At 42.7% G+C, this 20,130-nt stretch overlaps 1 protein-coding gene across 3 annotated transcripts in view; it reads right to left on the bottom strand.

The window, feature by feature from the left end:
• Positions 1 to 20,130, bottom strand: part of LOC109869408 (TOX high mobility group box family member 2-like) — a 135,641-nt gene that overhangs the window by 34,201 nt on the left and 81,310 nt on the right. For all 3 annotated transcript variants that reach the window (XM_020459531.2, XM_031803478.1, XM_020459532.2), the window contains one exon: positions 7,852 to 8,112. In XM_020459531.2, the coding sequence (XP_020315120.1) occupies positions 7,852 to 8,112 (261 nt within the window). The remainder of the gene's footprint in view (positions 1 to 7,851; positions 8,113 to 20,130) is intronic.

The following is a 20,130-nucleotide window of genomic DNA, read 5'->3' as shown; positions in this document are numbered from 1 at the left end:
ACTTTAGCAATGGCAAGCCACTGTATGTTTCTAATCAAGGATAACATATCAAAACCATTCCCTCATGTTATGGGAACTTATCTTGCTAGCAGTTTAACCACATTTATGATATGTCATTATTGTAATTAGCAGTTTGGTGTTAGCTACTAAATGCAAATGCATTGTAGAAAGGCAGGCTTAGATTAAAAGTCTCTATATAAATTAAATATTCTGAATAAACATACAGTATCTTAATGTAACATGAATTCCTTTGAACCATCATAAAACATACCACTACTTTTATATCTAAGTCCAAGCATGTAAACAATCACATCAACATAGCTTTTAAATACCTAAATATAACTATTTCTCATCATTGCTTCAAGCCCATTTTTCCATCTACTGCACATGTCATCCTGTGATTTAGCAGCTAATATTTCTGCCTTCAGAGCAGTCAGAATGAACTGAGAGGGAGGAGGCTGTCAAAAATTAGATGAATTCAGAGGAAGAAAGAAGAGGATTCTGATGGAGAGAGCAAGGGTATTACTATTATCATGTGTTCCACTAGTGATCAGAGATCTAAGATATTTGTGACATAAACAAGATGTGCTATTTTAGACAACTACAACAAAAACTGAACAAGTGGGCTAATATCGCAAAGTGCATTTCTGAAAATGCTCATGGTCATGGTCAGATCTACTGCTCACAATACTGTAATGCCTTAAAGGGATAGCAAAACGACATATGTAGATGTGTACAGTATATATACAGTATGGTGGCTAGTTAAACAAAAGAAAGGGGATTGCAGATCACTCCTTGTCCAAAATAATGCTTTCAGGGTAAGACAACAAACATTAAGAGAATGTAATTTCTCTGAACAATCCCTTTAACCGTTTGCTGTGTGATTGGGGACCATGAGATGCATGATGGAAAAGAGGATCCCTAAGCAGAAAGAAGTTTACTGAGCTTTAGCCTTAGGCTAAATGTTATACTAAAACAAGTAACATCATCCCCGGAGATGAGCAATATCTATTGCTCCAGCTGAGCTTGTATTTGTAAGGGAGTTTACATACAGCGTAAGATAGTTATCATTTCTGATATGAAATGTATCCTTGAGGCATTGTTGTTAAATAAATAAAAACTACAGCTACAATGGAAGAAAACAATTGACACAAAATTAGGTTCAGGATCATATTATGATCAGTGTATCCCTTACATCGAATACTAGGGGTACCTTTATTTTTTCACATTTCCCCACTTTGCAAAAACCTATCATTCTGGCTAATTTATAGGGTACGTTCCTAAAACACAAATACTGTGCAGTGCCTATGACAGAAATATGAATTGAATCTGTCTATTATGCTTTTATTGGCATGAAATTAAGGCTAATTGACATCATAGGAAAAACGTCAAATGCAACATCCTGTCTTAATGGAATGAAATTGAAAATAACCTCATCTTCAATTCCTTTAAGATATTTCAGCTTACTTTTCGATGCCTCAGCCTGAGAAATAAGCTCCTCTTGTCCCCAAAGATAATAAATGAATTGAATTTTTTTTCCTTATCGGTCATCTATTTTTCCAACGTAAGCTATTACTTGCTCAGGTTGCTAGGCAACAGGAAATATTAATAGTCACTATTATTAGCCAGGCTCCAGTAGAGTAGTACTAAAATGAGGAAGTGGAAAACATGAATGTGTTACATAAATCTTTGGACCTTTCACGGTGTGCAAGTCTCTGTTTGCAGTGATTTATGGCAATGACGGTTCATTTATGAGAAAAGGGGGTGTGAAATAAGATAATGGAACATTACCCTGAAGGACTATTTGAAAATAAATAATTGCAAAGGTGAATCGAAAGCTGTTTAAAAACCAGGACTGTCTTTCTTACGGAAATGTTATTGGCCTATTACACCAAGAAGAAAAGGGAGCTGCTTTCTCCCATACATGTTTGTGCACGTAAGGCATGAACATGAACACGCCCAAATCCACGTACACACACACCTCCGTCACCAGCCTCACACCAATTGTATCAATTAAAGCTGTATTTGCTATGAAAAATAGTAGCCAGATAATTTTCTGAACGCCGGCAAATGTATAACGAAATAAATAAACACATAAATACTCTTGCACATTATGTACTACATTACTGTACATATCCATGCCACCAGCTATATTCATCTCACTAGTATGTTCAACACAGTGACTTAATAACCTTTTCACACATTCCAAAAAATGGGAGTGATCATTCTACAGTGTTCCCTGCAGCGTACGCTCAAACCCGTGTGTCACACCCTGACCATAGTTTACTTTGTATATTTCTGTGTTTTGGTTGGTCAGGGTGTGAGCTGAGTGGGCATTCTATGTTTCATGTCTAGTTTGTCTATTTCTATGTCTGGCCTGATATGGTTCTCAATCAGAGGCAGGTGTTAGTCATTGTCTCTGATTGGGAACCATATTTAGGTAGCCTGGGTTTCACTGTGTGTTTGTGGGTGATTGTTCCTGTCTCTGTGTTTGCACCAGATAGGGCTGTTTCGGTTTTTCGTTATGTTTCCCACGTTTGTTGTTTTTGTAGTTTTTGTATTGATTCGTGTTTTACGTTTGTTGATTAAACATGGATTGCAATCTACACGCCGCATTTTGGTCCGACTCTCCTTCACCACAAGAGAACCGTTACAGAATCACCCACCACAACAGGACCAAGTGGCGTGGTAACAGGCAACAGCAACAGCAGGAGAAACATAAGGATTTATGGACATGGGAGGACGAACAGTACGGTTTGGACTACAAGAGTATGGACTATACTTCTTGGGAGGAGATAGACAGGTAGGCGGTCGACCCAGGGAGAGTGCCGGAGCCCGCCTGGGATTCGATGGAGCAGTGCGCGGAAGGTTATCGGAGAATGGAGTTGGCGAAGCAAGCACGGCGGCGCGGATGGAAGCCCGAGAGTCAGCCCCAACAATTTCTTGGGGGGAGGCTCACAGGGAGTATGGCTATGCCAGGTAGGAGACCTGCGCAAACTCCCTGTGCTTACCGGGGGGCTAGAGAGACCGGGCAGGCACCGTGTTATGCAGTGGTGCGGTATATTCCAGCTCCGCGTATCGGCCGGGCTAGATTGAGCGTCGAGCCAAATGACATGAAGCCGGCTCTACGCATCTGGTCCCCAGTGCGTCTCCTTGGGCCGGCCTACATGGCACCAGCCTTGCGCTCGGTGTCTCCGGTTCGCCTGCATAGCCCAGTGCGGGCTATTCCACCTTGCCGCACTGGCAGGGCGACCGAGAGCATTCAACCAGGTAAGGTTGGACAGGCTCTGTGCTCAAGAGCTCCAGTGCGCCTGCACGGTCCGGTCTATCCAGTACCACCTCCACACCCCAGCCCTCCGGTAGCAGCTCCCCGCACCAGGCTTCCTGTGCGTGTTCTCGGTCCAGTACCACCAGTGCCAGCACCACGCATCAGGCCTACAGTGCGCCTCGCCTCTCCAGCGCTGCCAGAGCCTTCCTCCTCTCCTGCGCTGTCGGAGTCTCCCACCTGTTCAGCGCAACCAGAGCCTTCCGCCTCTACAGCGTTGCCGGAGTCTCCTGCCTGTTTAGCGCTGCCAGCCTGCATGGAGCAGCCAGAGCTGTCAGTTTGCATGGAGCAGCCAGAGCTGTCAGTCTGCATGGAGCAGCCAGAGATGTCAGTCTGCATGGAGCAGCCAGAGCTGTCAGTCTTCATGGAACAGCCAGAGCTGTCAGTCTGCATGGAGCAGCCGGATCTGCCAGTCTGCAAGGAGCTGCCAGTCTGCAAGGAGCTGCCAGTCTGCAAGGAGCTGCCAGTCTGCATGGAGCAGCCAGAGATGCCAGTCTGCAAGAAGCTTCCAGTCTGCAAGAAGCCGCCAGAGCTGCCAGTCAGCATGGAGCCGCCAGTCAGCATGGAGCAGCCAGAGCCGCCAGTCAGCATGGAGCAGCCAGAGCCGCCAGTCAGCATGGAGCAGCCAGAGCCGCCAGTCAGCATGGAGCAGCCAGAGCCGCCAGTCTGCCAGGATCCGCCAGTCAGCCAGACTCTTCCAGATCCGCCAGTCAGCCAGACTCTTCCAGATCCGCCAGTCAGCCAGACTCTTCCAGATCCGCCAGACTCTTCCAGATCCGCCAGTCAGCCAGACTCTTCCAGATCCGCCAGTCTGCCAGACTCTTCCAGATCCGCCAGTCTGCCAGACTCTTCCAGATCCGCCAGTCTGCCAGACTCTTCCAGATCTGCCAGTCAGTCAGACTCTTCCAGATCCGCCAGTCAGCCAGGATCCGCCAGTCAGCCAGACTCTTCCAGATCCGCTAGTCAGCCAGACTCTTCCAGATCCGCCAGTCAGCCAGGATCTGCCAGAGCCTTCCTCCTCTCCTGTGCTGCCGGAGTCTGAAGAGCCCCCTCTGTCCCGAGCTGCCCCTCTGTCCCGAGCTGCCCCTCTGTCCCGAGCTGCCCCTCTGTCCCGAGCTGCCCCTCTGTCCCGAGCTTCCCCTCTGTCCCGAGCTTCCCCTCTGTCCCGAGCTTCCCCTCTGTCCCGTGTTATTAAGTAGGGTTGCCGTGGCTAGGAGGTCACGGAAGCGGACAAGGTGGGGGAAGACTACGGTGAAGTGGGGGCCACGTCCAGCACCAGAGCCGCCACCGCGGACAGATGCCCACCCAGACCCTCCCCTATAGGTTCAGGTTTTGCGGCCGGAGTCCGCACCTGGGGGGGGGGGGGGGGGTACTGTCACACCCTGACCATAGTTTACTTTGTATATATGTATATATATATATATACACGCCGCATTTTGGTCCGACTCTCCTTCACCACAAGAGAACCGTTACACCGTGTGATTAGAACACTTATTTAGAACGTCCAGCTTCGATTGATGCAACAGTCAGCATTTGAGCATCCCACACTGTTTTTTCACAGAAACATTTTGCACAAACACAGTCCTTACAATGTTATGTCCTGAATGTGACCAGTTTATTTTTGGATGTGTGAGGAACAACGCTGGAGACGAGAAGCAAGTACAGGGAGTGAACATTTAATGAAACACAGACAGGAACAGAATACAGACAGCGTCTGGACAGGGGGAAACAAAACGACAATAATGCTGACACGGGGAACAAACTGAGGAGCAGACAGATATAGAGGGTCGATCATCAAAGTAAAGGAGTCCAGGTGAATCCAATGAGCACTGATGTGCATAATGAATGGTGACAAGTGTGCGTAATGAAGGGCAGCCTGGCGCCCTTGAGCTCCAGAGAAGGGAGGCAGGAGCAGGCGTGACAGGATGCAATGTTCAGACATTCACAGAAGTAGTGACAACATACACTATCATCCAAACCGGAAAATGTAGGCTACAATAGTCCTAGGGTCATATTTAGGTAACTCCCTGCTGTCAGAAACCACAATATGAATTGGCTAATAGCAATTACTATTTATAATTCATCACATCACGGGTGAGCTCAGCATTGATCGAAATAATTGAGTAAAACACTTCCTAGAAATCGAAAGTAATCCGAGAATGCTAGTTTGTGCGTGCTGCATATGTTTTTCCGCGTCAACCAAAGAGGATACGAGGAGTTTGGTCTGTTTACAGTATACATGTTGAAGGGGGTGTGTCGTCTACGATCATTCACTTCCCTTCATTCACCTCTGGATGTTTAACCTTCACCTCATTATAACATATTTTGTCTGACAGACAATTACGTCACAACCAGAATATATTGTGTAATGTCAACAAACATGGTACCACACATTGTTGGCAAATAGCTTAGCATAAGCTCATTATAATCAGTAGAACATTCAAAAAATATATTTTACACACATCATAAGTGTCCATTATAACCTATGCAATAATCAGATTGCATTATTTGTCACCAGTACTTGAAAACGTGAATAAAACTGTCAATACACTATGCTCCATACATAGAGTACCAGTCAAAAGTTTGGACACACCTACTCATTCAAGGGTGAAAATAACACATATGGAATCATGTAGTAACCAAAAAAGTGTTAAACAAATTAAAATATATTTTAGATTTTAGATTCTTCAAAGTAGCTACCCTTTGCCTTGATGACAGCTTTGCACACTCTTGATATTCTCTCAACCAGCTTCACTTGGAATGCTTTTTCAACAGTCTTGAAGGAGTTCCCACATATGCTGAGCACTTGTTGGCTGCTTTTCCTTCACTCTGCGGTCCAACTCATCCCAAATCATCTCAATTGGGTTGAGGTTGGGTGATTGTGGAGGCCAGGTGATCTGATGAGGCGCTTCATCACTCTCCTTCTAGGTCAAATAGCCTTTACACATCCTGGAGGTGTGTTGGGTCATTGTCCTGTTGAAAAATAAATGATAGTCCCACTAAGCACATTCCAGGTGACAACCTCATGAAGCAGGTTGAGAGAATGCCAAGAGTGTGCAAAGCTGTCATCAAGGCAAAGGGTGGCTACTTTGAAGAATCTCAAATATAAAATACATTTAGATTTGTTTCACACTTTTCCATATGTGTTATTTTATAGTTTTGATATCTTCACTATTATTCTACAATGTAGAAAATAGTTTTTTTTAATAAAGAAAAACCCTGGAATGAGTAGGTGTGTCCAAACATTTGACTGGTACTGTACATACATACATACATACTGTATGTTACAGTGGAAATGACAACACGATATACAGAAAATAAGGCACTTACTTTGATATGAATGCACACACGTCCAAAGTTATTATTTGTAAGGAAAACAACAAGGAAGGTAATGCGAGCGCCAGCCAGAAAATATGCCAATTTGTGCAAGACTGTGCTAATGTCTGCATACTTGATCTACGGAAACATTGGTGGAAGTGCTTGAGCTCTCCTCGAAGAGAGAAGTTTGTCCGTCTCAGTAAAGCCTCAAACATAAATTGTCTGCAACACTGAAATTGGATACTTCTATGTGAATTAAGTAGGAGGCGGAACACACCTCAATTCAAAATGTTAAATAAATAAAACTGGTTTGAAAATAATTTGAAACATAGCCTATAGATAATTAGCAGGCAGCGCGTGTTAAGTGTCCTATTGCATAACAATCACATTTTGGAACAGTGAGTTCCTTCTGACATCTTGTGCATAAAACAAGTCAAGCTGGGGTGACCGTCAGAGATATTTGGAACTCACATGTGAAAAGGTTAAGCCCAAGTCTGACTTTAAATGGCACACTCTGCCACACACATAAAATGTACTTTGATTCCCGAAATCACACAAGACCTGATTAACCAAGGATAAATGCCACGGATACTCACATTAAAGCATGAATATTTATGACCCAGAAGTTATATTTGTGTCAGATGAAAGTATATAACGCTGAATTATTCACACGCGGGCCATTTATAATTCATCTCGTTCGATTCTATGATTAAAGGACTTGAATGTGTACGCCAGGGGTGTTTGCTCAGTGTGAACCATGTTTAACACATGAAATAGTCGCTTACTGGTGTTGGAATGGACGTCCTCTGCATCATTTTGAAAGATAAAAGTAGCTGACAAGGGAGAACCCTTCTCTTTTCTCCTCCAAGACCCCCTTTTTTGTTTTACCAATCAGAGAGCAGATGAGATGTGTACTGTACAGCTCCTTGCTCTCTTTCTGTGCTCACTTTGAGGGAGTCAAATATTTTTGAGTGTGGTGATTGAATAGATATGACGGAGTCTGTCACAAAAAGAAGAATGTATAAAAGCATAAATGGTGCATGTGTCTGCTGGGATCTCCTTAGCTTTTGTTCCACACTCCTGCTAATTAAAACAAGTGTGTATCCCTGTTCTAAGACAATAACATGTCCCTTATAAAGCCACGCTGAAAATAACAAAAACATGGAATTGAATCCTAGGAGAACTGTACTGTAACTGGTGAATCTTACCGAGTGCATATTATGCCCTGAGAGAAGATGGCTATCCTGGCCCAGCATATTGGACATCATGAGGGCAGCAGGCAGCTCTGGGTAGGAATAGGGGTTGAGCAGGCCATTGTGGGGCAGTGAGTGGAAGGTGTAGCCCGACTCGGGGTCCATGAGGTGAAGCAGAGAGGGGTCAGCGTGGTTGGGGGGTGTGATGGGGGGGATCTCGTAGTCTTCATCCCCTCCTCCTCCGCTGTTGTTTCCTCGGCCTTGACTGGAGTAGTTCTGAGAATGGGGACAAGATGACAGGACAGGTTTCAAGTTCAAGATTCAAATTTTTTCGTTTATTTACCATTTGTGACAAACACATTGGAAATCTTGCTCACTAAAGATAAAAAGGAGTGAGATGGCAAGTGTGTAGACCATAGGAGTTGAGATATTGAAATCAAACACATCAGCAAATGCCATCAGACATGAAGCCACAAATTATGGTCATCTATTAGAAGGAGATTAAACTATAATTAATTAACCTGAAAAGCAAACTGCATATGCTTAACTATGTAGCAAAACAGTAATATAGTGATCCTGGTTTAATCACCAACACTGATGTGCTCAATCAGCTTTTAAAATCAATCCTATAGCGTGTTGTAATGCAGAATGTAACGCTCTCGCTGCCTTGGGTGCCTCTGTGTCAGTCCAGAAAGCAAGATAATGTGCAAAGAAAGAAATGTGTTTGTGATGAAGAAACTCATTTCTGTTAAAGGTTAATGGCTTAATAATGAAAAACCCAAACAAAGCTTTTACCCATAGAACACTAGCAACACCGGTTGGGGTCTATTCCTTTTAACTCATTGAATTTTAAATAGAAAATCCTCACAACATTCCTCAATGTTATGATTCACATTGGGATTTCAATCAAATTCCTGAACTGAATTGGGTTGAGATGGAATTGACCAAATCCCCCTGACATAGTCTCTATGTTATGAGCTGTATCTAAGGTCAATAAATTACCTCTTCTCTCCAGACATCACAACAAGGTGAAATACTTTCTTATGATTCTGCAAATGCAAATCAGGTGGTACAGGAAGAAGCCTCACTGTGGTATCTCCAAGGGCTATCTTGACATAATATTGTGCTGAGAAATATGGTTTTGCACTCTCAAAAGCACACCGAGGGTATTCACCAGGGAATGAAAAGCAATTTTGTCAGAGGCAATCTGATGCTGACTCCCTTTATAATGACTGGGGAAAATTAATCATCACAAGTAATATTCCAGTGTCAGCCATTCAAGAGCTTTTTAATAGAATTTGTATGATTCATGTCTCACGGTACACATCAAGCAGTCCGTTCTGCAACATTTCAGAAATCAATTCAATATCATCTTCGTGTAGGCTGTCATCTCGCCTGTCAGAACAGCCATTTATCTTGCAAACAAATACTTTTAGCAAACAAATGGCAAGAAATACTGAGGAAAATCAGGCATGCTCCATCCGGCTATGCTGGTGCATGGAACCAAGATAAAACTCCTTTATAATAGAACATTGTAAGTAAGGAAAAAGAGACATAAACCTACATCAGGCTGAAATGTTTTCGTTTTCCTTTCAATGGGAAATTGAGTTCAAAATACTGTTTTTCTTTATGTTTTCATAATAACATACACTTTACATGAAGATTATCTTGGTGCGGATGTTCTTAGTGCGGATGTTCGCTACTATTGCTATATCCAACGTCAGGGAGAGCTTGTTTTCGCACATAACAGGTTACTATTAACCTACATTTATTTTCTACTTAGTCCATTGGAATTGCACTTCTCATAAAACTTTCAAGGACAGCTGTAGTTATGTCTAATAAGTGAGATAAATATTGTACGTTCTTGTACTATATATCTTAGGATTTCTTGACAAGAGACAAATATGTAACTTGGCAAGCATTTTCAAGGATGTCATTTGGGCAGACCATACCCTCAAATAACTGTCTACAGAACACCCTATACATTTTTGGGGTCTCTATTCAGTTCTATTGGCCTCCGATTGTGTCTTCCAGTAGGCCTGGTTGGTATTGGAGGAATAATGTATGTTTTGTCAAAGCTTACGGTATATTTATTAAGACATTTTATGACCATTTTCTACTTTCCTCATAGCCTACAGCCTCAATGAGATATTTGTGTCATGGATATAGGCTATTGTGTTGGTAAAACATGATGAAAAATTCAGAAAAATTATTCTTACATGGATTCACCACTTTCAAATGCTCAACAAAACTAAGCTTTCCATGCATTTCATCTAGCTTTGATCTGAACAACATCATGTATTTCAGACAATTCCTTCTCCAAGATAAAATGTAACTAATGTAGGATGCATGTTCGAAGATTTGAATGCTGCACGAGGCAATTTTACAATCAGGCCTTCCATTGTTTTAACAAGTCCTTTCATGTCCTTGGGGATAAAATCTGGAACAAGGACATAGCAAGTTTAATATTTTCAAACGCAGATAAATAATTCATACATCTGCTGTCTTTCAGGTCATGTGGATAAAACAAAAGGGTCAAAACTAAATGTCAAATGTTGATTCAGCCTTACTCCACCACCTTAGCCCTCCCAATAAAGGTGAAATTTAAGCAAATCTTTCCTATTTATGGAAAGAAAATGCTTGTAAAGCTCCGAGGGCACTACATTATCTCCCTCCTCTCTACAGTTCCATTGTACATGTCGGCTGTCCACATGAGATAATCTAACGCTAGTGGTTATATGGATTAATGTCTATGTTGAATACTATCGGATAAACACACTAACGATAGTATTTGACAGCATACATTTACAGTAAACGCTCTGATTTGATATATTTGAATACTGTATTCCATTTGCTTAATCAAACACCCTCTATCTTTACTAAAAATAGCATCTATTGAAAGCAGGTCCAGTAGCCATATGCCATGTCGAGAAAACAACAGATCGGCCTTGTTCTGGCGATGTGCAGCAGCTTGTGATGCACAAAAAGAGATGTCAGCCATCTCTAGATAAGAGATAGATATAGGAAGAAGACACTTGGGTTAGGATAGGTTACTCAAACACAACACGACATTCTAGTAGTGCCAAATGCCAAGAAGAGCCTCTTGAGCATAGGGAGGACAAATAAGACACCCATCAACTAATGGCGAGGACAAATGGCTGAAGGGTATTTCAGAATGATCGTCAAATGAAGGACAGTGTGTTGAAGCAGTTGACCTAGCCACCATGCTCTGAAATGACAAGAAACTCCATTGGGGTGATGCATCAGCAGAACTAGCCAGTGTAATACAATAGATGGCGATGAATAGCCCTCGATTGAAAAAGAGCAGAAGATAGATTTCAGAGCTGGCTGACTGACAGCCAGGTAGAACTGGGATAAGTGGATTGAAAAAGGGCGGTTTTCTCCGTCCAATCCCGTCAGGACAGGTGGGCTTGGGGGGTATGGGGACTGAGCTCTCCTCCATCTTGCTCCCCCCACTGGCAATTCCCTCAAATATCACATCAAAATAGATCTAATTTAGTTGGGTAAAAGACCCCCACACACACTCCATTACAGCTGTGTGTGGCCTATTTGAGTTGAGCTTGAAATCAGACCAAAAACACCCCAAAAATGAAATGTGAGGAAGCTGAAAAAGAAGCACACCATTAACTCTTTGTTAGTTCAGTTACAAATCTGGACATATTTGTGGGGTTAGTATTGTGGTGCACCACACTTCCCTATTTCATCCAATCATTATTGCTGAAATCACATAAATAAATAAAAGATGTCAGCCTGTAGTCACTCATCCCCCCAAGGGAATGTGGAAGCCCCGGTAATCACATATGGCACAATAGCCTAGCCATAATCCCCCTTTATTTTTATTTTTGTGATGTCATTCTCTTTAAGCCATGGCAAACGGAGGGAGGGGGAGGAGGGGGGGAGGGAGGAGAGAAAAACAAATGGTGTGGATCCCTCATTGTTCTCTCTCTATGCCCTCATTCCAGTCAGGGTAATAAGAGAACATTGTGATTTACTGTCACTGAACCGCGAGGAGTGCATCAGAGAGAATCCACTGCGGCAGGGCCATTAAAATAGATTTAACTTCCCACAGTATTAGACCAGATGTCTACACTTCTATTATATTTCAATCAGGCATGACCTTGGTCTCCATATGATGAGAAAGATCACTGGGGAGGAGAGAGAGAGAGAGAGAGAGAGAGAGAGAGAGAGAGAGAGAGAGAGAGAGAGAGAGAGAGAGAGAGAGAGAGAGAGAGAGAGAGAGAGAGAGAGAGAGAGAGAGAGAGAGAGAGAGAGAGAGAGAGAAAATAAATCCATGGAAAACCAATAGAAATATCAAACTACTTAGTCCTCTCTAAATCCCTCTGCAGCAGCAGCAGTAGTGCATATAAAGCGGAGCCCAAAATAGATCCATGGTTTCAAGTTCTCTTAAAAGAGCGTATGAATCATTCAGTGTACTCTCACTGCTGATAAGTTCTGTTTTGGGGTGGTTTTAAGGTTTCAGCATTATGTACATTAAGTTGAGGAGGACCAAGTGGCTCACAGCCAAAAGAGGACCTTCTCTGAATAATCTTCATGCACTGTTCTCCAGACCTGGGTTCAAAATGTACTATTTTAAATTGTTTGCTTTAGCCTGCCTGGATTGCCTGATATTTTGCAACTAAGCTATTGGTTCCTTTGTGCTCGGTAAGCTCAATCAAGCCCAGCAAAAATGTTTTAAAAAGTATTTCTTAACCAAGGTCTACTGTACTCATGGCTATTTTGTGGTAGGCCGTTATTGTAAATACGAATTTGTTCTTAATTTACTTGTCTAAATAAATAAAGGTAAAAAATAAAAATAAAAATGTATATATTGGGATAGTCTCGTATCGGTCATGTTGTTTAGTCTAGTAGAACCTGAAATATGAAGAGACATCGTGGATAAAACTGGAATAGACATAATGGAGACCCTAGGCTTTTTTATTCTTGTATTTCTTCTCTTTCAGAAGCTGATGATAATTGGATTTATTGGCTGACCAAGATAGGATGTCCATAACAAATCCTCTCAGCATGGGTGTGGGCATCCTATTCCCTCAATGTTGTTTCAATGTTGTTTCAATGTCGAAGAATAATGTTTCACTGAGAAACACCGTTAGAATGTAAACAGTTCATTTTCAACCAATATAACTAGATGAATAGGTTTTAATCTCAAAACTGAAGAAGGCACTGCGTGCCAAAACGTTGGTTAGATTTACCCATTCAAATGTTGGGAGCATTCAGTGCATTCGGAAAGGATTGAGACCCCTTGACTTTTTACACATTTTGTTACGTTACAGCCTTATTCTAAAATGGATGAAATTGTTTCCCCCCCAATCAATCTACACACAATACCCCATAATGACAAAGTACAATACATGTTTTTAGAAATGTTTTACATAAGTATTCAGACCTTTTACTCAGTAAAAGTACTGAGTAAAAGGTCTGAATACTGAATACCTTTCACAGCAATTAATAGCCTCGAGTCTTCTTGGGTATGACGCTACAAGCTTGGGACATATGTATTTGGGGAGTTTTTCCCATTCTTCTCTGCAAATCCTCTCAAGCTCTGTCAGGTTGGATGGGGAGCGTTGCTGCACAGCTATTTTCAGGTATCTCCAGAGATGTTCGCTGAAGTTCAAGTCCAGGCTCTGGCTGGGCCACTCAAGGACATTCAAAGACTTGTCCTGAAGCCCCTCCTGCATTGTCTTGGTTGTGTGCTTAGGGTCGTTGTCCTGTTAGAAGGTGAACCTTTGCCCCAGTCTGAGCTCCTGAGATTTTCATCAAGGATCTCTCTGTACTTTGCTCCGTTCATCTTTCCCTTGATACTGACTAGTCTCCCAGTCCCTGCAACTGAAAAACATCCCCAAAGCATGATGCTGCCACCACGCTTTACCGTAGGGATGGCGCCAGGTTTACATTAGATGTGATGCTTGGCATTCAGGCCAATAGTTCAATCTTGATTTCATCAGCAGAGAATCTTGTTTCTCATGGTCTGTGAGTCCTTTAGGTGCCTTTTGGCAAACTCCAAGCGGGTTGTCATGTACCTTTTAGTGAGGAGTGGCTTCTGTCTGGCCATTCTACCATAAAGGCCTGATTGGTGGAGTGATGCAGAGATGGCTGTCCTTCTGGAAGGTTCTCCCATCTCCACAGAGGAACTCTGGAGCTCTGTCAGTGACCATTGTGTTCTTGGTCACCTCCCTGACCAAGGCCCTTCTTCCCCAGTTGATCAGTTTGGCCAGGCAGCCAGCTCTAGGAAGAGTCTTGGTGGTTCCAAACTTCATCAGTCTTAAATAGAAGGAGGCCACTGTGTACTTAGGGACCTTCAATGCTGCAGAAATGTTTTGGTACCCTTCCCCAGATCTGTGCCCCGACACAATCCTGTCTCAGAGCTCTACGGACAATTCTTCGACCACATGGCTTGGTTTTTGCTCTGACATGCACTGTCAACTGTGGGACCTTATATAGACAGAGATGTGCCTTTCCAATCAATTTAATTTACCACAGGTGGACTCCAATCAAGTTGTAGAAACATCTCAAGGATGATCAATGGAAACAGGATGCACCTCAGCTCAATTTTGAGTCATAGCAAACTGACTACTTATGTAAATAAGGTATTTCTGTTTTTTACTTGTAATAAATTAGCAAACATTTCGAAAAACCTGTTTTCGCTTTGTCAATATGGGGTATTTGTGTGTAGATTAATAAGGAAAAAATCCCTTTAATCAGTTTTAGAATAAGGCTGTAACGTAACAAAATGTGGAAAAAGGGAAGGGGTCTGAATCATTTCCGAATGCACTGTACACAGAGTGTTCAATTTTCTTTCTCAACTATGTCACATTTTTCTAGTTGGGCTTGAGAAAGAGATGTGCATCATGCTTTCCATGTACATGATTAGTAATCTACTCTGGCAACTTTTTGCATGACCAAAAAGGAAGAATGATGAGAAGAGAACTACCCACTGAAAATGGAAGGGGAGTGTGTGTGTGTGTGTCTGCACGCGTGCATGTCTGTGTGTACGTATCCCTGCGCACATGTGTGCGAGTAGAGTATAATGGTACACCATTAAGTAATTTTGCCATCGCCCACATGTGTTGAGTGTGGTACCAGTGTGTTATGAGGTGTCTTTGCTCTCTGATATATTTTTTAAAATATTATTGTAGTGAAATGGCAGAGAGCAGGCCTCGAACCCTCAACCTTCTAGCCCGAAGTCCAGTGCGCTATCGACTGTGCCCCAAAAGCATGCTCGAGCGGCAGAGTTGATATCCGCGCTTACAAACTCATAATATATATATATATATTAAAGTTATTCAAGTATAAATTACCCGTTACCATAGATTGCCATAGCTGACCTGTTAATTACCAAAATGACTGAAGATTATAGTAACTTTGGTAAATTACTGATAGCTTTGCCACCCTAGACTTGACCAAGCTTATTGTATGGGTCTACCTGGAGTGTAATGTGTGTGTGTTAGTATGAGGGGGGGAGAGAGAGAGAGAGAGAGAGAGAGAGAGAGAGAGAGAGAGAGAGAGAGAGAGAGAGAGAGAGAGAGAGAGAGAGAGAGAGACTTTAACCAACAGGTGAAGTTTCTATTCTAATCTAGACCATCAGCAACTGCTCCCCTGTGGTTGTGACTAAATCAATAGAGGCCCACGTTGTCTCCTCAACAACAGAAGAACCAAAGGCAGAAACACAAAGAAGCTAAAACTATCTAGTTCTTGAAGACCCTGAGTTTATTTCTACAGCAGGGCAGGGTCAGAACAAAAGTTTTTAAAAAGACGAGGTAACAGAGAGAAAAGTATTTCTCTCTTGTTCTTTCTCTCCTTCTGCCTCTGGCTCTGCACACCAGACCTGGGTACCAATACTATTTTAAATCATTTCAAATAATCATCTCTAAGTACTCTAAAGTATATGCTAAAGCAAATGCTCAAAGTATTTGAATGATTTCAAATATTATTTGAACCCAGGTCTGCTCTCTGTACAGTGACTGATAACAACATAGGGAGGAAGTTGTAAATCCCATCAGTTTACAACTCTATTGTAAATTAAACCCCAGTGGGATAAGGACTGTAAAAACAGAGAGGCCACATAAACACACACCGGCTCCAGTCTGTAATGAACCAAACATATCACCCTCACTGCTGATTGACAGACCAATCCCAATCAAAGCATTTCCTGTCCATCAAATTGGCCTGATCCCCAATCAGCCTGGTTATTTGGGGCACTGCTAGACACTCAATGCGCTGAGCTTGAAAGAGGAGACTACACTACCCACAATCCCACAAGATAATTTCCTTCCAGTCACACTTGCCTGATGCCCAATCAGCCTGATTATTCGGGGCACCACCGGACTCATAACGCGCTGAATGGACGCAGGCTAGATAAAGACTTGAATGGGACACTACACTACTATACTACCCATGATGCCACACAGAATATGGTGGCCATGTTTGTTGATGTTAACACACAATGCATACTAAATATACTTTACATGTATGTATAGCAATGAACATTCTTGCACTCGGAGATGAGTGCTTGTGAACAATGTGCATTCAATGACAGATTGAAAACATCAAATGATAGATTTTATGCTTTGTGGTAAGGAATATATAAATCAGCATAATTGAACGAGCTTATATAACTCTTATAAAGCATATATTTCAGATAAATCCCAGATTCAAATGAAACGCGGGACACAAATCAAAGTCCATAGGGTGAATTATTGATATTATGAGTTATATTTGTATGCAGTTGGTATGCAGTCAACACAGATCAAGAATTTCAGCTGGTAAACAAACAAAAAATGTCCCTTCCGTGTACTGTTACAACAAACAAATGAATACCTTTTGGAAGAAGCCACTGAGTGACTAGACCTGTTTCCTAGCTGAGAATCAATGAAAGCTGTTTCTATTTAGTGTTTTTCTCTTGAAAGGGCCTGAGATTACATATGTAATGTAATCTCCTGACTATGTGCTGAAGTGTGCTAGCTAGATTACATATGTAATGTAATCTCCTGACTATGTGCTGAAGTGTGCTAGCTAGACACAAGAAGCTCTGGACACTCACAAAGGTAACTCTATAATATACATTTTTTTTAATTCCACAGACATACAATATTGATGGGCCGGTGGGACATCAAAAGTATATTGTCACATGTGCAATTGAAGTTATACATTTTGCAACCCACAAATGTCATGTTACGACAAAAAAAACATGACATCATCCCCAAGACATCACCTAGAGATTGCACCTAGAGATCTAATCAACAACAAAGGGGGTGGTGGGGGAGTCTTCCTGGGGTCTTCCTGGGGCATGCATACAGTGCCTTCAGGAAGTATTCACACCACCTTACTTTTTCCAAATTTTGTTGTACTACAAGGTGGGATTTAAATAGATTTAATTGTAATTGTTTTCCCCAACAATCTACACAAAATACAATGTAATGTCAAAGTGGAAGAACCATTATAGCATTTGTAAAAAAATATATATAAATAAATAACACTAAAGATCTTGATTAAATAAATATTCAACCCACTCAGTCAATACATGTTAGAATCGCCTTTGGCCACAAATACAGCTGAGAGTTTTTCTGGGTAAATCTCTAAGAGCTTTGCACACCTGGATTGTACAATATTTACACATAATTTTGTTTAATTCTTCAAGGTCTATCAAGTTGGTTGTTGATCATTGCTAGACAGCCATTTTCAAGTCTTGCGATTTAAGTCAAAACTTTAACGAGGCCACTCAGGAATATTCAATGTCGTCTTGGTAAGTGACTCAAGTGTATATTTGGCCTTGTGTTTCAGGTTATTGTTCTGCTGAAAGGTGAATTTGTCCCTCAGTGTCTGCTGGAAAGCAGACTGCACCAGATTTTCTTTTAATGATTTTGCCTGTGCTTTGCTCTATTCAGTTTCTTTTTATCCTAAAAAAAACTCCCTAGTCCTTACCGATGACTAGCATACCCAGAACATGATGCAGCCACCACCATGCTTGAAAATATGAAGAGTGCTGCTCAGTTATGTGTTGTGTTGGATTTGCCCCAAACACAACACTTTGTATTCAGGACATGAAGTTAATTTCTTTGCCACATTTTTTGCAGTTTTACTTTAGTGCCCTATTGCAAACAGGATGCATGTTCTGGAATATTTGTATTCTGTACAGGCTTCGTTATTTAGGTAAGTATTACGGAGTAATTTCTTTTGTTGATCCTCAGTTTTCTCCTATCACACCCATTAAACTCTGTAAATGTGTTAAAGTCACCATTGGCCTCATGGTGAAATCCCTGAGCGGTTTCCTTCCTTTCTGGCAACTGAGTTAAGAAGGACGCCTGTGTCTTTGTAGTGACTAGGTGTATTTACATGCATAGTCCCATGGGATGTTGGCTATCATCAACAAGGCAACTCCTATGACTAATTGGGAATGGGACGCAAGCGTAGGATTGATCACCCTGTCGCTGGCCGCCTTTGGGGAGGGTGTATAGTGTGAAAGGCTGAAACACTCTAGGAACCAAAGGTACACTACTGACGATGCGCTCCCCAAATTTCACCAGGCTCACTGTTCATTAACTCTTGGAAGTGCTTGCACAAAGGATAGTAACATCTCATCCTGTGTTCTTGGAATCTGAATATCTGGACTTGTCCAGTGACTGCTGAGAAAGATCAGCTGACAACAGGGGAAAGTCCTTGTGGCGGCACGGAGAGACGGCTGACAGGAGGGAATAGACCCCACTGTGACAGTCATGGGGTAGCTTCCCATTTCTGTAGTAGCCCATGCTTCGCGGTATGTTGGAAACACCCGCTTTAGCTACAGAAAGTCAACATACGAGAATACCCCTAGAGTCTGCGAGAGCGGGGGCGGAAGATGACTCATCGGCTGACAACATGGTAACGACTGCACCGGAAACGACTACGAGTAATGAGAGCACAGCACAAGAGAACACCACAGCAACTGTCACAAGTTCCGCTGCAACAGCAGGCCACAAACAGATGCAGGTATGTGTCTGTGGTTGGAGGAAAGTTACATCACACCATGGGTTGAGGATCCACCAGGGGAAGAAGGGGTGTTTGGGTAAAGAGAGACAGAGGCCTCGCATTGATTACTTTCTGCGAAAGCGATCAAATCAGTCGAATGAAGCACAGCAACTGGACGCAAACCCTAGTTTGCAGTGCATCAGTACCACTGTCATGGAGGACGTAAACTCAAGCACCGAAGTAACAACTGAGGTGGAACCAACAACAGGAGTGGAACTCACCGAGCCTCCCAGACCTGCAGTCGAGAGGAGACTACCAGGGCACAGACCGTATGTGAAGTGGCCTGGCGCCAGTGACAAGAAGTTGTGGGAAACAGTGAATACTGACCTTACCTTGACCCTCGAGAAACTTTGAGGCACAGTGGAGAAGAAGTTGGAGAGGATGGGGGACATTATCTATGAGTACGGGACAGAAAGATTTGGAGTGGAAGAGGCAAAAGGCGGGAGAAAGGTTCCAACCCCACCAGTTTCCAGTAGGCAACAAGAAATCAAGCGCCTCTTTCAAGAAAGGCGACAGCTTAAGAAACAGTGGAAGAAGGCCTCGGAAGTGGAGAAGGAGGGCATAGAGGCACTTCAGGCTGATATCAAAACCCGGTTGGCATCCCTCCGTAGAGCAGAGAACCTACGGAAACGCAGAAGGAAGAAAGAACAAACTAGAACTCGATTCTATAAAGATCCCTTCAAGTTCCTTAAAAGTCTCTTCACAAAGGAAAAAAGTGGAGCTCTAAAAACAACAAAGAAAGACCTAGAGGAGCACCTGAGAATAACAAACTTTGACTCAAAGCGACATGAACATCTGGCCATCCCATCAGATATCCCACCCATTGAACCCCCGGAACATCATATTGAGACCAGCCCTCCGACATGGAAAGAGGTGGAAAACACAGTTCGAGGGGCAAGAACAGCATCAGCCCCGGGGCCAAATGGAGTCCCGTACAAAGTGTATAAGAACGCACCAGACGTCCTGAGGTTCCTCTGGAGGCTTATGAGAACAGCTTGGAAAAATAAGATAATACCCAAAGTGTGGCGTAGGGCAGGCGGGGTCCTGATCCCTAAGGAGAAGGATGCAGTGAACATCAGCCAATTCCACCCAATCTCCTTACTGAATGTCGAGGGTAAAATCTTCTTTAGGGTCATTGCCCAGAGGATGGCCGAGTACCTGCAAAGGAATGCGTACGTCGATACATCTGTACAGAAGGCAGGAATATCAGGGTTCTCTGGCTGCTTGGAACATTCCAGCATGATCTGGCAC

Source organism: Oncorhynchus kisutch, linkage group LG24, assembly GCF_002021735.2.
Source record: "Oncorhynchus kisutch isolate 150728-3 linkage group LG24, Okis_V2, whole genome shotgun sequence".
Classification (NCBI taxonomy): Eukaryota; Metazoa; Chordata; class Actinopteri; order Salmoniformes; family Salmonidae; genus Oncorhynchus; species Oncorhynchus kisutch.
Note: the sequence above shows the minus strand (reverse complement) of the source record. Positions and strands in the feature narration are given on the sequence as shown.